Source organism: Saccoglossus kowalevskii, chromosome 16 (genome assembly GCF_978046115.1).
Source record: "Saccoglossus kowalevskii chromosome 16, keSacKowa6.1, whole genome shotgun sequence".
NCBI classification, from domain to species: Eukaryota; Metazoa; Hemichordata; class Enteropneusta; family Harrimaniidae; genus Saccoglossus; species Saccoglossus kowalevskii.
The window spans coordinates 10,636,875-10,655,215 of record NC_140656.1 but is presented as its reverse complement, the minus strand read 5'-3'; the positions used below and the strand labels follow the sequence as shown (position 1 = coordinate 10,655,215).

Here is an 18,341-nt window from a genome sequence, read left to right as displayed (position 1 = left end):
TTTTCAATAACGATATTGTTGTGAGGTGTAGTACAAAAAAATAAATTTCTCAGTGATAACATTTTTCTTTTAGAAGACGAGAAAAACATTGTCTGTGATCTTATTTTTTTTTGTATTTAGCAACTATTTATTTGAAAACCTAATTTTCACTTAACTCCATACTGTAACAATTTTTGTTGTTATTCCCCCAAAAAACTCCTTATTTCAAAATGAGGAAATCGCCTCCACATATTATAAAGTGACCTGACAAAGTCATTTTCGTCCACCATGGTACCCAGTCCTGATCCCTGACCGTTTCAGAAGTGCTTATGTGAGGGAGTACTTTGTCAGACTCTTGTTTTACTGCAAAACATTTGTAATATTTTTTCCTGTGTATTTTGGATCATAAATGTATTCAGACATTGATTACACCATTTCTGCAACAAGCTAAATAAAGAAATCTGTACATACATACAGTTAAAAAAAAATGATGTTTTGTTTCTATATATATATACATACACACACACACACACACATCTGTGCAAGCCAACACTTCATGTGCACGTTTATATTTACATAAACAGTTTCATTCATACTACTGTAGAAACATCTTCTCCATCTAAAAAGTTAAAATCTAAGAATAAAGATAGAAAACATATCTAACAATTAGAGAAAGTCTTTGAAAATGCTTGAGTATACATGTACTTGAGATATTTTGGATAAATTCATTAGCGACAAGCGCCAGCAAGTAACACTACATTATCACTTACCATCGATGCAAGGGCCGAGCCATCATAGTCACCAAGTAGGTTTCTGTAAAACTAGTACACGAATGTTGACAAGTCTGTTGCTAAGTATAATCTGGTAAGGAATGTTAATTGGGTTGATAGAGAGTCAGGGAGTGCTTGAGTCAATCTTCGTCAGACCCAAGTAGGTCGCTAACATACATTGTCAGAATATAGCAACAAGGATACTGGAGGTGAGGAGTCTTGGGGTAATATATAGAAATTAGATTACACAAAGACTGGTTTCACAACTTGACAAAGGATTGGGAGTTATTTGCTTTGACTTCTTTAAAATCAAGCCGTAAAAATTGAACCTCACGATCAGAGCGTTGTAACATTGCTGTTCCATTGCCATAGGTTGTTGAATCATTTATTGGGTCACTGATAATTTTAAAAGTACAAAGAGAGCTATTTAACCATTGGACACTGCTTACAAATAGGAGCATCACTATTGCATTTATGCTGATTTGTCCACCCCAAATCTTATGATGCCATAACATTGATGGAACCAGAGGTGCCTTTTTTATCATAGGGAGATTGTTTGACCTTGGGAGACAGCACAGTGTGACATAAGTTTTTGGACTAGTAAGTCAGGAAGCTGGACGATAGTACATGTAACTCCTTGAGGGCGCTGTCCTACATGCTGGATGTGGTAGGTGTATTGCGTGTCAACTACACTAAGTTTAATACTGTGGAATACTTTATTTTCGCTGGAATTAATTTTCGCTGAAAAGGCCTTTTGGGCGTTTTGTATGGAATTTATTTTCACTGATTTTTGATGAGTTAATGTGAAATATAGGAAAAAAAAGTATATTCGCTGGATTTTATTTTCACAGAATCTTCCCTTCAGCGAAAATAGCGAAAATAAATTCCAAGCAAAAATAAAGTATTCTACAGTAGCTTACTATTTCTGATTTAAAGGCTGCTACTGATAGGGCAATCATTGTCAATGCAGTGACAGGGAGTGTTTTTGAACCTAGTGTGGTGAACCTAGTTACCTGTAGATATGAATAGTCCCTTCAGGATTACAGCACCCACCAACGACAGGCTAGTCATGTTGTGGTCGTGGAGGTCAATGTCACTGTGGGTAACAACATGGCACCATAATGTTTTTAAGGAATTGATAAATGAGTTTTCTCCTAATACAATAAATATGGTATTCCACACAGGAGCTGTTTCTAAGGTTTCTTTGATTTTTGCTATTTAAGATGTCGCTAATTTGAAAGAAAGTATATTCTCACAATGAGAATTGTAGATATCTTAGCTAAATTTAGATTCTATTTCATGTTTTGAGTCAAATTTGCTTTAATGGCATGCTAGTATTCAAAAGGAGGCACTTTATGAATGATGAATCTCCAGAAATAAAGGGGAGGTGTCATAGGGAGATTGTTTGACCTTGGGAGGCAGCACGGTGTTACATAAGTTTTTGGACTTGTAAGTCAGGAAGCTGGACGATAGTACATGCATCTCCTTGAGGGAGTTTTGTAACCTCGTCATTCAACCAGATTTCAGTTACATGGACTCTATCATAATTCTGATCATAGAATGGGTATGTACAAGATAAAGGCCAACAACTGCACAATTTTTTTTTTTAATTTTATTTTACCATAAAACCACATATTCGATGTTACCAAATACACAGAAATACTATTGCACTAAAATTTCCAAAAAAATAAATACTGATTCATTTCCACTAAAACTTGTAACATTTCATTCAGTGTTTTCTAACATTTTACTATTACCAGTAACCCAGATTTAAGTTTATTAATAGTAACTATCTAAAATATTGCACAGCTTTGGCAATTGCAATGATGGACAGAAACTTTGATAAGAAATTGTGTAGTGGTTGATCATGCAATTTACACAAACCAGCAGAACTACGTCTGATATTATACCTGATGACGTATCAAACATAATAAAAAAAACATTAAAGCTGGAAAAGCTGCCCTCTGGTGTTGGTTTATTGCTGTTAAAGTTTTGCAAATTGAATTTTCAAGCCAAATTATTGAGTATATCAACACTTATCTTTTTAAAAATCTAAAAATATAACTCTATATTACTAGAAAATATGTGAATAAATATGCTAATTACCCTAGATAATATTTTACTGAAATCTTTTTGGCAGACAATTATCCCTCTTACACTGTTGCAATAACAACCAGGATTAGTACAATATCAAGTTTTTTTTACAGTTTGGCTAAAGAAGTTTTGAAATTCAATACTCTGCAACAAAAGCATTCTCTTCATCTTTATAAATTTCACAATTCAAACTGAAATTAGAGTTTTCTATTGGCTGACTGAATAACAATGGAACAAACGACGTCTTTCATCACTATGCCCGTTAATTTGATTTTACTGCCATTGAAATTAATACAGATGAACTAAATGCCTTTGTTGAGTATATTGTTTAAGGCACTTGGTCACAATGACGCAGAAATGTATTCATTACAAACTATTCAACATTGAAATAAATAACTATTAAAAATATATCCAACACTAAATATGGTGTAGTGTAATTTTTTTTGCAATAACAAAACAGTATCGTAAAATCTGTATTAGAAGCAGAATCCCTAATAGAAGTCTAATATTCTTTTTAAAAAATTGAGAACCAAAAATTCATTGTTTCTCATATGTGTAGATGTTCTAATAGAAATCGCATCCCCTCTGTTGCATTGTACCATTTTAATAGAAGTCGCAGCTTCTAATACAGATTTTACAGTACATATCACAAGACCGACTTATTTCACTCGCTGTAGTCTCGTAGGGTACTTACAAAGCCTGTTTATACAATATTTGCTCTAATATGTCTGTTAACTGTAGACACTCCTTCTGGCCTAATGTTTTTTTTTCCCAGCATTTTTGCAAACGCATTATGGCTTTTTTGATTAAATCATTTTAGTTCAACAAAAAGCCATGAAGTTTTTGACATTAAGTCAGAAGGACTGTCAACACTATAAGATCTGCATCAGTAAATAGATATGCTTATATACCAAAAAAATTGTTATTTAAGGGGTTTTAAGTACACCTAACTCACATGAAACCGTAAGTGCTCTTTTTTTTTTTAACGCATCACTCAAACCACCAAACCACTCCATGAATAGCCGATATATATTGTATATAAGGGCATCAGGAGACAATGCATCAGTAACCGATCAAACACAGTATTTGTTATCAACAGTATGGAATCTTCACTATTGCCTTATAAGGACAAGACATGTTGATTGGTCAATAGCACAGATGTATGTAAATATGTGGCAAGGCACAGTGCTCCTAGTATAAATACAAATTTGTTGATATTAATTTTTTCTTTTTTTCAGGAAGCAAAGATTAATTTATTTGGATTTAATCTAATCAATTATCTCATTAAAATATAGATATCCATATATAGGAATTTGCTCTTTGAAGCCACCATTATTTTTAAATAAGTGTGGTCAATTGTATTCATTTTACAAAGGTTCACCAATCATATTGCTTAGATTTGTATTTCAAAACATTAAAAATATTGCACACAAAATTTCGCAATTATTATTAACAAGTAACGGGGCAGGGGGGTGATAAATAATCAAACCATATTTATTTCAAAACCCAGTTAATATAGAGTATACCCTTTCAGTCACAATAAATGTAAGTTATGCACTGATAGTCATTGCACAAAAATTCGAGGTATGTTAGAATTTTGTTTATATCATCAAAAAAATAGTATGAATATTTTTTCAACAACCAAAAGAAATTTAATCCTGAAAATAACAATTAACGAACACTTTATCTTGTGTTAAGTTGAACAGATACAGGTTCATACAAGTGTATTGACTTCACAAGACGTACACAAATGTGACTGCAAGGCCCAGAAAAAAACAAAAATAAGCTTTCTGGTCAATTTTCTTCTTCTAAAATTTATGTATGCATATATTTTTTTTCTAGACATACACGATGACACAAGAATATTTTTTTTACTGGGCCTAATCCATTTTTTTCTTTCCAAAAAATTTAACCCTTGAACAAAAAAAAACAAGAAAAAACAAGAACAAAAAATAAATAAATAAGAACAATGTTATATCGCATTCATGATCATGCAAGTATGGAATATAATTAGCCAATGAGCTTGTAGGAAACTAAATATAAAATACATGAATATATTATTTAGCACCTGCGTCCATTGGAGAATACCTAAAATTATGTAAATCAAGGTATATTTCAATTAAGGAAATGTAAACTTATCACGATTCATCACATCAGTAGAACCTAGACTTTAAATTGCATATCAAGGTCTTTTGATTTATACATCTCCACAATTACGTCAATATTTTTACCAAATAAAACTAAAAATTCCCTGAGATCGTCAAGTACTGCTTCTTCCTTTTCTCCCTGTGCCAATCCTTCTATAAAATCTTTGCGGTTTGGTACTGCTCGTGTGATAAGCTGCAATGAAAACAAAATGATGAATATGAAAAATTTAGATGTTATTTAGATTTATTTCCACATTCTTGGAATTTGCATTCGCTGTTTGGATGTTACCATGAATGAACCAGTGTAAACATGTTTGGCGGACATGTGCTTCACTATTTGTGATGTGCTTCTACTAGGTTATACAGCAAACGCAGCAATAAAATTAGAAAAAATTCCCAGACAGGTACTTACATTTGACCAGTAAGGATAGCACAAACAAGCAGCCTATCGGCTGAGATAGCTCCGCTGTTAACAATGCACATTTCAATTAAAGAACTGAAGACATCATTAGAAAATGAACAATATGTATAGTATCAAAGCAATCGGACTTACAGTTTTTAACAAGAAGTCGAAAATATCACTTTTTACCAAAAATTACAAAAATATTCACCAAAATTAGAGAATTGAAGACATCATCACAAAATGAACAAATCTGAGAGAGGTCCACATGTAGTACCTATATATGTAATATCAAAGCAATCGGACTTGTGGTTTTTAACAAGAAATCGAAAATATCACTTTTTACCAAAAATTACAAAAATATTCACCAAAATTAGAGAATTGAAGATATCATCACGAAATGAACAAATCTGAGAGAGGTTCACATGTATTACCTATATATGTAGTATCAAAGCAATTGGACTCGCGGTTTTTAACAAGAAGTCGAAAATATCACTTTTTACCAAAAATGATAAAAATATTCACCAAAATTAGAGAATTAAAGATATCATTACAAAATGAACAAATCTGAGAGAGGTCCACATGTAGTACCTATATATGTAATATCAAAGCAATTGCACTTGCGGTTTTTAACAAGAAGTCGAAAATATCACTTTTTACCAAAAATGACAAAAATATTCACCAAAATTAGAGAATTGAAGATATCAACATGAAATGAACAAACCTAAGAGAGGTCTACCCAAGGTACATATACACCAAGTATCAAAGCATTCAGGCTTGTAGTTTTCAAGAAGAAGTCGAAAAAGTAAAACATTGACACGGACGACGACGACGGACGACAACGACGACGGACAATCACTCATATGATAAGCTCCGCTCGACAAAGTCGACAGCGGAGCTAAAAACTGGCACTTAACAAAGAGATTGACAGACAGCCCTGTCATGTAGTCCCAACAGAAACAAATATACCTGTACTGTAAAACTATTTATTTTCACTGGCATTTAATTTCACTATTATGATACTATTCACTTGGTATTAAGTTCACAAATTCGCAAGTAAAACAATGAATTCTATTGTTATTTTAAATCACAGATTTTATTTAGCTGATTTCACTTTAAAACCAAGTGAACAATTTATACATTTACAGTACTGTAGTAGATATAGCGACAATTCTTGTATGTACGGTTAACATTCCCACTTGTAATACCAAGTCAGAAACAGTAGAGATATATGGAGCCAGGAAATGTCACCTGGAACAAAAATATCTTTCTTGAAAAAAAAAATTTAAACCTACTGAGAAGATATTCTGGACCATCCATCCATGATATGGTTTTAAATTTGCATCGTATGATTTCATTGCACAAGGACGTAGACTTTCACCGTCATTTACACCATCCAGAAGATTCTGAACAAATCCATGTATAAACTGTAGGGCCCTGAAAAACAGAAATAAAGACGCCTTTTTTAAATGAACAAGTGTCATTTTATAATATTCCACACCCATGCATCCAGCCAAGCACAATAAAATGGGGCACACTATATTACTACATGTATATATCATCTTTGATCTTTCCTGTATTAGATACAGTGTGTGTGATATACAACGATCCATGAAATCATTCAATAACAAAGTTATCAACAAAAAGTACTTCACATCATTCATCATTCATTTACGGTATTCATGAATTTATTCATTCATTAATTCATTCATTAATTCATTCATTCATTCATAGACAATGAAGGTAATCCCCATTTCCATTTATCAGTGAAAAAATCCACTGCGACACTGAGGACTGGAACAGCACACAGGAGTGACATCAGGCACCATTCTCCCAAACCCAACGCCATGTATTCGGTGGTTTACATACAATGTACTCTAATTCATACTGCTGGGTGTGTAGTTGGTTTGGGGGACATTCCCACAAACTTCTTGATGTGAAGCAAACACACTAACCATTGTATCATGCCCAGGAACTGCATAAATTCTTGACTTACCGTTTAAGCCATATAAGGGCGTCTGTGGCAGAGCCCTTATCTGTGATAGTTTTGGCTTCTATTTCACAATCAACCATGTCTTGTAGCGTACTGTATTTCTCAGGATCAAGTTCATACTTCTTTGTTAATTTCTAAATTGTGTGAAATTGAAAATAATTCTTCCATCACCACAGCTGACAGCAAATTCCATCTTTATATTGTATTTTATTTTATTTTGAACAATTTAAATATTGTTGATATCAGTTTCAACTATTTGTGAACATTTTATTTTTTTTCAAAAATTCATAAATAAATATATTATTATATAATATATAAAATAATTTGATAAAACTGACTTCTGAGCTACATGTACCATATTTTACTGGCTTGCTAACGAAAGCTGACATGCCTACTAGTCACATACTAGGGCATCAGCTGCTTTTTCATCAATTTTTTTTAATCCATTTAATACTGCACCAAAATTACCTTTGTACAAGATAAATACATACACGGTACAGTATATGTATAACATGATTTATGTTTATGATAATACCATGCAAATAGTTGAAAAATTACTTTTGGGTGAACACAAAATTTCAAATTTTTTTAAGTACATGTACATGTATTCAATTTTTTTTCAATTTCACTAGATGGTTTAACTATGTCATACCGCTCACAGCCTAACAAACGCATCACAAAATGTGCAAAATATATCCAATTATTATATCATAACTTACTGTGATGTTTCCAGCAATGTCCGACTTCACCGGATAAAATGCTGTAGAGCCCATGACATCTATTAAAAAAAATACACAAATAAGATATTTAATAAAGTATATACAAAGTACATGTATACATAAAAACAATTGATATGACCAATGCATAGCTGAGATTAATGCAATTCTGTACTGCCTGAGTGCATACTTTGTGGTATTCTGGTGATGACTTTCTTATCGTGCATTATTTCTATGTTTGTAGAGATAATTTTAGATCAACAAAATGTTGAAATATGACGTCACTAACCAAGAATGACAAAGTGAAGTAGTTTACACTCTATGAAGGACAGTTTGAACACTGGAACGAGTACAGATACATTTTGAAAATGAATGCTTTTTACAGATTGGTAATTTCTATTGTTTTTGGTGCTAGATGTAAAATAGTATTGTTCGTGTTCAGGCTATACCAAGAATAATATTTCTGGATGTGCTCATGTTGATTTTTTTTTTATCTATTGATTTATTCTGCCCCTATGGCAGGGTCTATGGTTAATGGTCACCTCCAGTTAAGCCAAATGTCACATCAAATTTGCTTACTGAATTACAAATACAATAGAAAACAATAGACAAATTAGTAGTGTCAACAGAACAATAGGCCCCTAGGATTCCCTGTGCAGGTTTCTAAAATATGACAAAGAAATGGTACTAACAGTGTGTTAATTATATGTTTTCATTATTCTGCAAAAGAGTCACCATGCTTGGAAGAACACTGTAAACAATGTAAATTTGACAGTGTACCAAGCAGGACTAATTGAAATAATTTGGTAACATCTGAAGTATCTGTTGTTGCCACCTTATAAAGTGTGTATGCATGGTTTTATAAGACACAAATGTAAAATTATGCAAGTCATGTGACATATGATGAAGATCTCACATAAACTGAAGAAGTCACACGAAATATGAGATGATTACACAATCAAAAAAACAAACCCACATTTCTAGCAATTCTAATGCAAATTAATAAGTCTATAAAAGAACTGAACCATTCTTGCTTATTAGTCAGAGATAATCTCTGTCATTTATGTTATACATAATCACCATACATTGTCATGACAATTGCATACCCTCATCATATTAACCTTTGCCATCTGTTAGTTAGGCCTATATAAAGATATGTGTCAATTAAAATGAGGGTAGAATACAAAGGTTTAGCTTTTGCCTTCAGATTTACATTTAAAAATCTTAACACACATTTGTTATAAAAATCTCATAATTCAACATGATTTGTGATAATAAGATAATATATCTGAAAATTATCCAATCTGTAAAATTTAACTTCAGGACTTTTTTCTTTTTTATCTGAAATAAATATTTTTTGCTAGTTTTTCACCTTCATAGCATAATGTGAAAATGCCACCAGATCACAGGTTTTTTTTATACAGCCATGCTAACTGGTGAAATGTAACTAAAATAATTTATTTCTGATAAACCAAAAACAAAGTCTTGATTTTGCCACTCTACTTATGAGCCACATTATTGTGAAAGTGAGCAATATTACATTAGGTTGTTGACTGTCCACTTAACCAGTACCAGTTTTCAGATGGAAATATCTCCCACTCTACTCACACATAAAAGTTTACATAAAAAAATATTTAAAAAAATAATAACTAAAACATGTCTATATCATTAAATACAACACTCTTAAAGCCTGTCCATTAACGAAGACTACCAGCATATTGATCAACACCCAACGGTTGTACATGTATGTACTCAATCCACAATAAATCAAACTGACAAATATTTTTTTTGGATTTGCAATAACTACCTAATTAATAAACAATATTCATATATATTATATGATATATGAGATTTTTTGTTTTTACATTTAAGAAATTTAAAGCTTTCAAAGTTGACAGTCAAGTAGGTCAAAAAACAGTATTATAGAAAAAAAATATGCATAAAACCGACACGTCCCCAGTGTGACTCGTGTTACAAGTAAATACACTCGTTTTGACACTCACCAAAAAAAGGCAGGATGTTATCCTCCGCAGCTAACAGAAACGGCATGGTGTCAATTTTACCATCTGCTCTGATCGGTTGGAAATGATGCTCACGTTTCTTGAAAAATGTCATTGTTATTTAAACACGGCAACTGTATCGAAAGTGAAGTGTAAGAACTGGTAACGTTTCACCGACTGACCGGCAAATAATTACACGAGTGCATTATTGATGACTCAAAACACTGAACCCGGAAGTGTCACTAAACGCATGCGCTTATTTAACCTCGTGCAACGATTGTTATAAACTGTCCCCTAAAATGTGGACTTAACAATGCATTGAACTTTTTTTTTAATAATTTTATCAGTTGTTTAATTATTTACATATACAATTTATCAATTACCTAATGTTCAATATAATAAAGTTTCTTGAGAGCACTTCAAAATAATATTTACTAGTCCGCGAACGAGTATCAGGTAGAGCATGCGCACACATGCTCAACGACTTCATATTTTGATTTGGTTGAATCTGTCATCTCGTTTGTGTTGCAGCAGATGCGCTATTTATACTGGAATATAGCTGTTTTCACATAGATTGCTTTCGTTACTTGTTTTCAAGAAAAGACTGATCAATCTAGTTCGAGTACATCTGACCCGCTCCGATAAATTTGTGTTATTTTTTGGGCTGAAACGGCTGATTGTTGTTTCACTTTGATCGCAGTTCTTGAGATCCTACAAGTCGATGTACGCCAGGTAAATAACGTTCAACGCCTCAGGTATACCCCAAGCACTCCTTCAACGTTGCTGTGAGCAGTTCATTACAATATATATCACGCTGACAATACAAAACGTGTATCGTTCTTGTCTCTGCAAGTTAATTGAACCTTCAACTTTATCTTAGGAAGGAATGAATGAACGAGTTCGTATCGACCGGATTCAACTATAATTTTTTAAGGAGTAACAGACGCAAAATATCAACAAGCGTGTTCGAAAGACATGGCTCTACCAACACTGCCAGCCTACTGGCAAATGAAGTACAAGAATATTCAAGAGAAGAACATTGTACAGAGAAGAAACCATGACCATGATTTCAGGGAAAAATGGGCCCAAAATGCAAACTATTTTCACCAGTCGGACGTGCAGACGACGAAGCAGAGAGCCTGGTCTTCAGATAGTTCGTTTCAAGACAGGTGATTATTTTTATAATCTTTATTTTATCTAATTTTGCAAAAGTGCTGCACAAAAAAACTCAAAAAAAAAATTAGTGCACAAAAAACAAGTTCGGGCATGTTTTACAGATGTCTTGTTCAGTTTTAAAATATAGCAGAATATTAATTTCTCATTGTGTCTGGTTGTATTTGAGATATATTCGTAAAAGATTGATTCCTGATTTTTATTATCTATGCACTCCCTTTATGTTAGCCTGAAACTTATTCAAACAATAAAATGTATTTACATTCGCAGCATGGATGCTTTCAAAAGAAAACATGAGAGTGAAACTAAAAAAATTAGATTGACAGAGCGTAGACGAAAACTTCAACAGTTGATTCAAAGCGAACGTGACCAATATGAAGCAGAATTGAAAGGCTTATCATCAGATAACTATCGACGACTAGATTCAATGAGGGAGAGAAGTGAGGAGTTGAAAACGCAGAAAGAAACAGCCAGGAAACAGGTAGAATAATGTGCATTTTTGTAATTTTTTATAAAAACAAGTACTATATTTGCTCTCTTAGTAGTGCATGCGATAAATGTGGTTAAAATAAGTCATATTTTAATGATCATTTTAATGATCCCACATATAATAAATGCAATTTTTGGCTTATGTGCTTCTAATAGAGCAAATACTGTAATTGTTCTTGCATGGTCAGATTTATTCATCCCCAATGATGATTTTTTTTTCCCACTATATATTTTGCACCAAGTTCTAGTATGAAATATTGTATAGTATCGTAGTATTGTAATCTGGCTTCTTCTGGCCAATCGTTTTTATAGTTCGTAGACGACAACTAGCTGAATACAAGGAGTAATAACAATGTTTTATTATTTACGTATTACTGATTTTATTTACTCTTAATGATATTTCAGATTGCCGATGAGAAATTGTATCAACACTTTAGAAAAAACAACCCAGATTTACGAAAGGTGAGTATTTAATATCAGTATTTTAATATCACCTTATGTCAGTGTAGTGTGGCAATTCCAATGAATCTTAATATGCATGTCAATCACAAGATTTATTTGAAGCTTATAGAAGCAATGACGCATATAGTGATTCTAACTAGTACTATATAATGAAAACTAATCTTTCCAGATTTATGCCTAGTGTGGCTGCTATTTAGCAGATGAATGATTGTTAATACATGTAGATAATTTTCTTCCATAATGGTGTCAAAGACATTCCCTGAATGGCTGCTGCAAAATTGAATGATTTGATTTTGAAATAAATTGAAATATGATGTTGGGATGCACTCCAGCAAATTTGACTATCAAATGTGTATGGCACATTATTAAGCATGTAAATCCCACATGCTGTGTCTTTTTGTCTTTTTTTTTTTCAATTTCATGCATAATGCAGGATCTTGCAGTGAGCAGAAATGGTCTATCGGTTTATCATTATATACTAATATCTTTTGAAAGGGTGTTTATATTACACTTAAACTAATAATACTGATAATAACAAATTATTGACGATTAGCGTGGTTTTATTATATTTCTAGATTGAATCAGAACAACACAAACAATTCGTGATAAATAAATGGTCTGAACAAGTAGAAGAAATGGAAGACAGATTGGAATCTGCAAGAGAAGACAAACGGAAATTTGATGAAGAGTTGGAAAGAGAACGACTTGCCGCAGTAGAAAGAGACAGGAAGTATCAGGAAGCGAAGTACAGAGACGAAAAGGAACAGGCTGCGATGTTGAAGGAACAAATGATGGAATTGAGGGCGCGAGAAGCTGAAGTAAGATTACAATATTATATATTTTCACGTAAATGTTATTTTCATTTTACGTTATATTGTCCAAATTTGTTAATAATCTCTCTCTTTTGTGTTATACTCAATGTGTTTTATTTTATCAATAAATGACAGGCCAGTAGACTGAAGCAAGCGGAAGCTGACCTGATGAAACAACAATGGCAACTAGAACAATTGGAATCTCAGAGGAAAGCTCTGGAGGAAAGACGAAAGAAAAGTGAACTTGGTAGAGTACTGACAAGACAGTATAAAGCCCAACTCAGAAGACGATCGCAACAAGTACAAGAAGCTTTGGTAAGAATTTTTGTACAAAACAAACTCAACTTGGTGTCTGTTTGTTTTTTACCAGGGTGGTGGGGCAATTTTCTCAGTGAATTTATTGTTCAGTGTAACAAATTTTGTGAGCGTTTTTGCATATGCATTCAATAAGAAAAACATTTGTTTATCAAACTGCCTGTTTTTTACTGTGTAGCGTTAGATAGCGACTATAGAAGGTGACTCGCCGGTGTAACAAAAATGGAAAAAGGATTCTGGAATCTATTTTTTTATTACATGAAATATTATGTTATTGCATTTAATGTCATTGAACTTGTAATTAGTGATACCTTTGCCAGACTTTCTTCCTCACCTCTGCGTGATTATGATTTTATAGGAACTTGATCGAAGGATCTTGGCTGCTCTTGCTGAGAAACAAGATGAAGACATGCAAGTGCAGACAGCCAGGAGAGAGAAAGCACGAGCAGATGCTGCCTGGATGAAACAAGTTGTGGAAGACCAACTCAAACTGGAACAAGCCAGAGAAGCAGAACTTGATATGCTATACAGGTTTGTGTTTCAATATTGTGGGCAAAATGTTGCTGTAATTTTGTTTTAAGTATTTGCAAGATATTCAGATAATCACACAATTTGATTTGCCACCCAACTCTATTAGTATTATAGGAACTTATGTATTGACCTTTGTGTGTGTATGCGTCCTTCCGTCAGTCTGTCCATATCCAGCCATATTTCGCACGTCCTTAGACCAATTAATCACACATTTTCACCATTCCGAAACTGGATCTCAGTCGTACATGCACAGTTTCTGTTCAAACTTGTTACATATGTGGAACATAATGAGTCCTTGATACACATTGTTTTATTTTTTGGATTGGGTTCAAAATGGCCAACTGGTGACCATTTTGTTTTAAAGAATGCAGTTACGGATTCATATATCCTACATGCCTGTACTGTTCAAGTTCAAACTTCATAGATACATCAGACACTATATCAGACAAATGCTCATGCATTTGTTTTATGATCCAATTCAAGAAAGCAGAATTGTGGCCATTGTAGTGCTAGGAATTCATCAATATCAAGCATTTCTGCCATTCTGAAACTGGATCTCAGTCATGCATGGACATATTTCTTTCAAACTTGGTATGTCTATTATACATAATGGCTCCTTGATGCATGTCAATTATTTCCCAGATTTGATTCAAAATGGGTGGCTGATGGCCATTTTGTTTCTAACAATAGTTGTTTTCGGAGCCATATTGCTAATATGGCTGGACTGATCATGTTCAAACTTTACACATACATCACGCATCATTTGCACATGTATCTGTTTCAGAATATTAATTAATGTTTTAACAAGAAGTCAGGCTGGGCAGAACCCTGATCCTGGGGAAGTTTAGCACACTCCAGAAGCAGAATAGGAGCCAGTAATGCATGACAACAGAACAAAAGTTTATAACAAGTAGATATTCATTTAACCAGCCCTCATTCGTGAAATGTGTCAAAAGGTGACCCAAAAGGTAAATTATCTCTGATGCATATTATTGTTTTACAGAGATGAAGCGGCCAGAGTTTGGCAGAAAAGAGAATCTGAGTGGGAGAGGGAGAAAAAAGCCAGAGAGAGGCTTATGTCGGAGGTTAGTGTTTATCTACAGATCTCATCATATAAGACTTGTACGTTCATATACAGCAAAACATTTCTAAATTGGCTATGCCTAATAACACATTAATATTCGTCAGGTTTTACAAGGACGTCAAGAACAGATTCATGACAAGATGGAAGAAGTAAGAATACAACAGGAGGAGTCATTAGAAAGACGAGAGGAACTGATACGAGATTTGGAACTAGCACAACAACTAACACATAGAGAGCAGGCAGTCGCAGAACAGAAAAAGAAAGAAACCAGAGCAGAAATTGATGCCCAACTCACAGAGCGCCGAGACAGAGAAGCAGAGGCAAGGAGACGTCTTGAAGATGAGTTAGAGAGAGAGAGAATGGCGGAAAGAGATTATGAGGAGATGCTACGTGAAGAAGCTTCTCAGATGTCTATTAGAGGTTTTGAACCACAGGTATACTAAATTACATTAACATTTGTGCTATTTTTTTGTAATCAATGTGATAATGGTGAAAATTATGTCATGCATATGTTTATAATCCAGTGTTCTCCCCAGGAATTTAAACCACTGTGGCGGACTAATTTGCATATGATTTGCATATCATTTACATAATAATAGAGATTGACCAAAGCACATTTACACCCACATAACAAACAACATATATTTTCAAAAACAATGTGGCACATATTTATTTGCTTCATACAGTGTTATAAACACTATTCTTTTGGGATATTAATGAGCTCAGTCCCAGTGCAAATATTTTTTCTATTGGAGTCAAAATATTATGTTTCACAATTTAGAAGAGTTTGAATTTAAAAATGAAAAATTGTCGAATTGAAATGCAAATGCTGCACACTATTAAAAACAAACAAACAAATAAATTGTAAAGAGCTAAATGAAATGCATTTGAAATGTTTCAGCCAGGAATATGTTCTCGACTTCCATGATCTTATTTACTACAAAAACATCACCTTCTACAACGTTTACATTTACAGTAATGAACGAACAAATAAAACTTCCAAACGATCATCAAAGTTACAACGTGACTTAACTTACTTCGAGATGTTATACACCGGTTATACCAATAATTCCTCTTACTCAGTCATGCCATGCAAAAAATGTTACTTCTTTTTTTATATGAAATAAACGTAAAATTTGAGCGATTATTTTTGATCACTCGATCGCTTCAGTGAAAAACACAGACCGCCATGATAATTGTGATGTATTAGTTGACCGGCATGTGTCCTTTGACCCGATGGGTCAAAAACTCCATTAACCAATCAGAATATCGCATAGTAATGCCGGCAGAACCCGAAGTTTTCCGAATGGTAGTGATCATAAAAATTACATTGCGGAAGTAAAGCGATGTCGTAGCACGATGTGTTGGTATGGATTTCAGATGAAAACTGCATGATGGTTTTCGAAATAGGTGATAAGCAATTTTTAAAAGGTAAAAGAAGTCTTGAAAGAAGAGTTTTTACATGATTCGCGATGATAAAAGTTCATATGTATTTTACCCAATCATGCAATAAACACGTTGTTTTTTTCTTGAGTAGCGTAAACTGATCGTGTACTCCGCTTTGCCCATGTTATGTCGGGGTGGAATTGATTTTGAAAAATGTTAGCTTTCAATCTAAAGACTGCGTCGATTGTCAAAGTATTTACTTACGAACAAAGAGGTGCTAATTTTACAAAATTAACTTGTATTGTTTATAAGCCACTGCCACATTGTGCGACTACATCTGTTGTTTACAAATTATAATCCACGACTGGCAGGATGCGTGTCGGTCGGTACGTCAGACAATAGTCCTGGTCGGGAGCGTGGCAAGATCCCTGATAGCTACGTATTTCTTTCTATATTTCGTAATACAGTTCACAGGATGAACAATGAAAAAAGCACTGTGGCGGTCTTACTAATCACCGTGGCGGCTCAGGTCCACAGTGGCGGGCAGGGAAAGCAGCGTGGCGGCCCCGCACACAAATTGAATGCTGGGGAGAACACTGAATCATAGCATACAAAAGGCATTTATTTTCTAATTGTCTAGGTGTTTCTGTATGCATAGTATGAACATCCAAATATTTTACCCTATGTGTGACATCATTTTTGCTCAGTTTTATGTGGATTAGAATAAATACAAATGACACAACTTCCAAGACATGCATGTTACCTCATACAGGTCATTCCCTGCTAATACTGGATGCAGCATGAAGTATTGCAAGAAGTCGTAAATTTTCAAGCACTTAGCATGAAAAAAATATCAATATTGCTTCTGCATCAGCAGAAAATCACAAAACCCGTCATGAGAAGGAGTGTGAGCATGAAATATAGTAGCAGTGGAGAACACAGTGTGTGTACTTCAAGATAAATACTTATTATTGTTGTGGAATACACAAATATTTGATGTGGAGATTTCTGTTTAACACCAAACTATTTAATTTGTCAAATTATTGAGTCAGGATGTATTAAATAAACTAACAATTCAAATAGTTTTTGAATGACAACTGTCCATTTCACCCTGTCAGTCACTCGCTCTCTTATTGCAACAACAAAAATGCAAATACATATTCAATTCTTAGTATATTACTCAAAAATATGAAAAATAATATTCAATACAAAAAGGACTAAGAAACACACAATTGCTTTATTTATTAATACTAAATATCTGTATTTGTTATTTCTCTAGTCACATCCAAGACCAAGATCTGCATGGGATTAATCAAATGGTAAAAGTCAATCATAGAACTCACTGCAGTTTGAGAACCACTCAGCTATCCCTCCGTGTATCAAGATTCACCAACTGAAGGAAGCCGTGCATGGAAACTACAAGCTTCAACACTTAGGCTGCGACTTGTTGTTGCTCAAACAATGCAATCTGTTTATTTCACCGTACTGCCTTTTGTATGTTCATCTTATTGTACAGATAGCAATCACTTTATAAATATATATAAGCACTTGATTCTTGTTTTTCATCTAGCGATGTAATTTATAGTATATCATATATACATGCCTTAGTGTTAGACCACACATTCATATACAAATAAATAAGTACTTAAGTTTGTTTTACAGGGTGGGTGAATTAAACGCATCATATATGCAACATATACATGTGTATATTACATGTTTCAAATATATGGTGTACAGTTTTTAAAAGAAAGTGTGGTTGATTCAATTTTTGTCATATATAAAAATATACACGATTTTTGTGAGTCTAATTTCCATTCCAACTTTCATTGCTTTGATAACAGGAAATATACGTTAATTTTTTTTTCTTCTTTTGTTAATTGTGTAAATTTATATTTGATCAGTTGCCGTCCTAACATGTCACACAAATAAACTTTTTCATTCCCTTATTACAGAATAAAATCAGATTTTTCCACATTAGTTGTAACAACAA

General features: G+C 33.5%; 2 protein-coding genes across 2 annotated transcripts; one reads left to right on the top strand and one right to left on the bottom strand.

Moving 5' to 3' along the window:
* Positions 1 to 4,869: 4,869 nt before the first annotated feature.
* Positions 4,870 to 10,316, bottom strand: LOC100377267 (glycolipid transfer protein-like). Its single transcript, XM_002734077.4, has 5 exons — positions 10,103 to 10,316; positions 8,103 to 8,161; positions 7,387 to 7,517; positions 6,686 to 6,827; positions 4,870 to 5,183 (listed from the first exon to the last, which is right to left on the bottom strand). Exons 1-5 carry the CDS (start codon positions 10,212 to 10,214, stop codon positions 5,007 to 5,009), a joined length of 621 nt encoding a protein of 206 aa, XP_002734123.1. The 5' UTR covers positions 10,215 to 10,316; the 3' UTR covers positions 4,870 to 5,006.
* A 269-nt stretch (positions 10,317 to 10,585) lies between these two features.
* LOC100377118 (trichoplein keratin filament-binding protein-like) lies at positions 10,586 to 18,341 on the top strand. Its single transcript, XM_006815674.3, has 10 exons — positions 10,586 to 10,831; positions 10,980 to 11,268; positions 11,543 to 11,753; positions 12,167 to 12,223; positions 12,799 to 13,041; positions 13,171 to 13,350; positions 13,709 to 13,881; positions 14,885 to 14,966; positions 15,070 to 15,399; positions 17,631 to 18,341. The coding sequence occupies exons 2-10, from the start codon at positions 11,075 to 11,077 to the stop codon at positions 17,661 to 17,663; spliced, it is 1,503 nt and encodes a 500-aa protein (XP_006815737.1). The 5' UTR covers positions 10,586 to 10,831; positions 10,980 to 11,074; the 3' UTR covers positions 17,664 to 18,341.

Excerpts from the sequence above, each read along its gene's own strand:
- LOC100377118 (XM_006815674.3), top strand. The coding sequence starts at position 11,075 with ATGGCTCTACCAACACTGCCAGCCTACTGGCAAATGAAGTACAAGAAT. Across the intron at positions 11,269-11,542 it reads GATAGTTCGTTTCAAGACAG|CATGGATGCTTTCAAAAGAA; the intron begins GTGATTATTTTT and ends TTACATTCGCAG. Across the intron at positions 13,042-13,170 it reads TGAGGGCGCGAGAAGCTGAA|GCCAGTAGACTGAAGCAAGC; the intron begins GTAAGATTACAA and ends AATAAATGACAG.
- LOC100377267 (XM_002734077.4), bottom strand. The coding sequence starts at position 10,214 with ATGACATTTTTCAAGAAACGTGAGCATCATTTCCAACCGATCAGAGCA. Across the intron at positions 6,828-7,386 it reads GCCCTTATATGGCTTAAACG|GGCCCTACAGTTTATACATG; the intron begins GTAAGTCAAGAA and ends TCTGTTTTTCAG. Across the intron at positions 5,184-6,685 it reads TGGTCCAGAATATCTTCTCA|CTTATCACACGAGCAGTACC; the intron begins GTAGGTTTAAAT and ends TTTTCATTGCAG.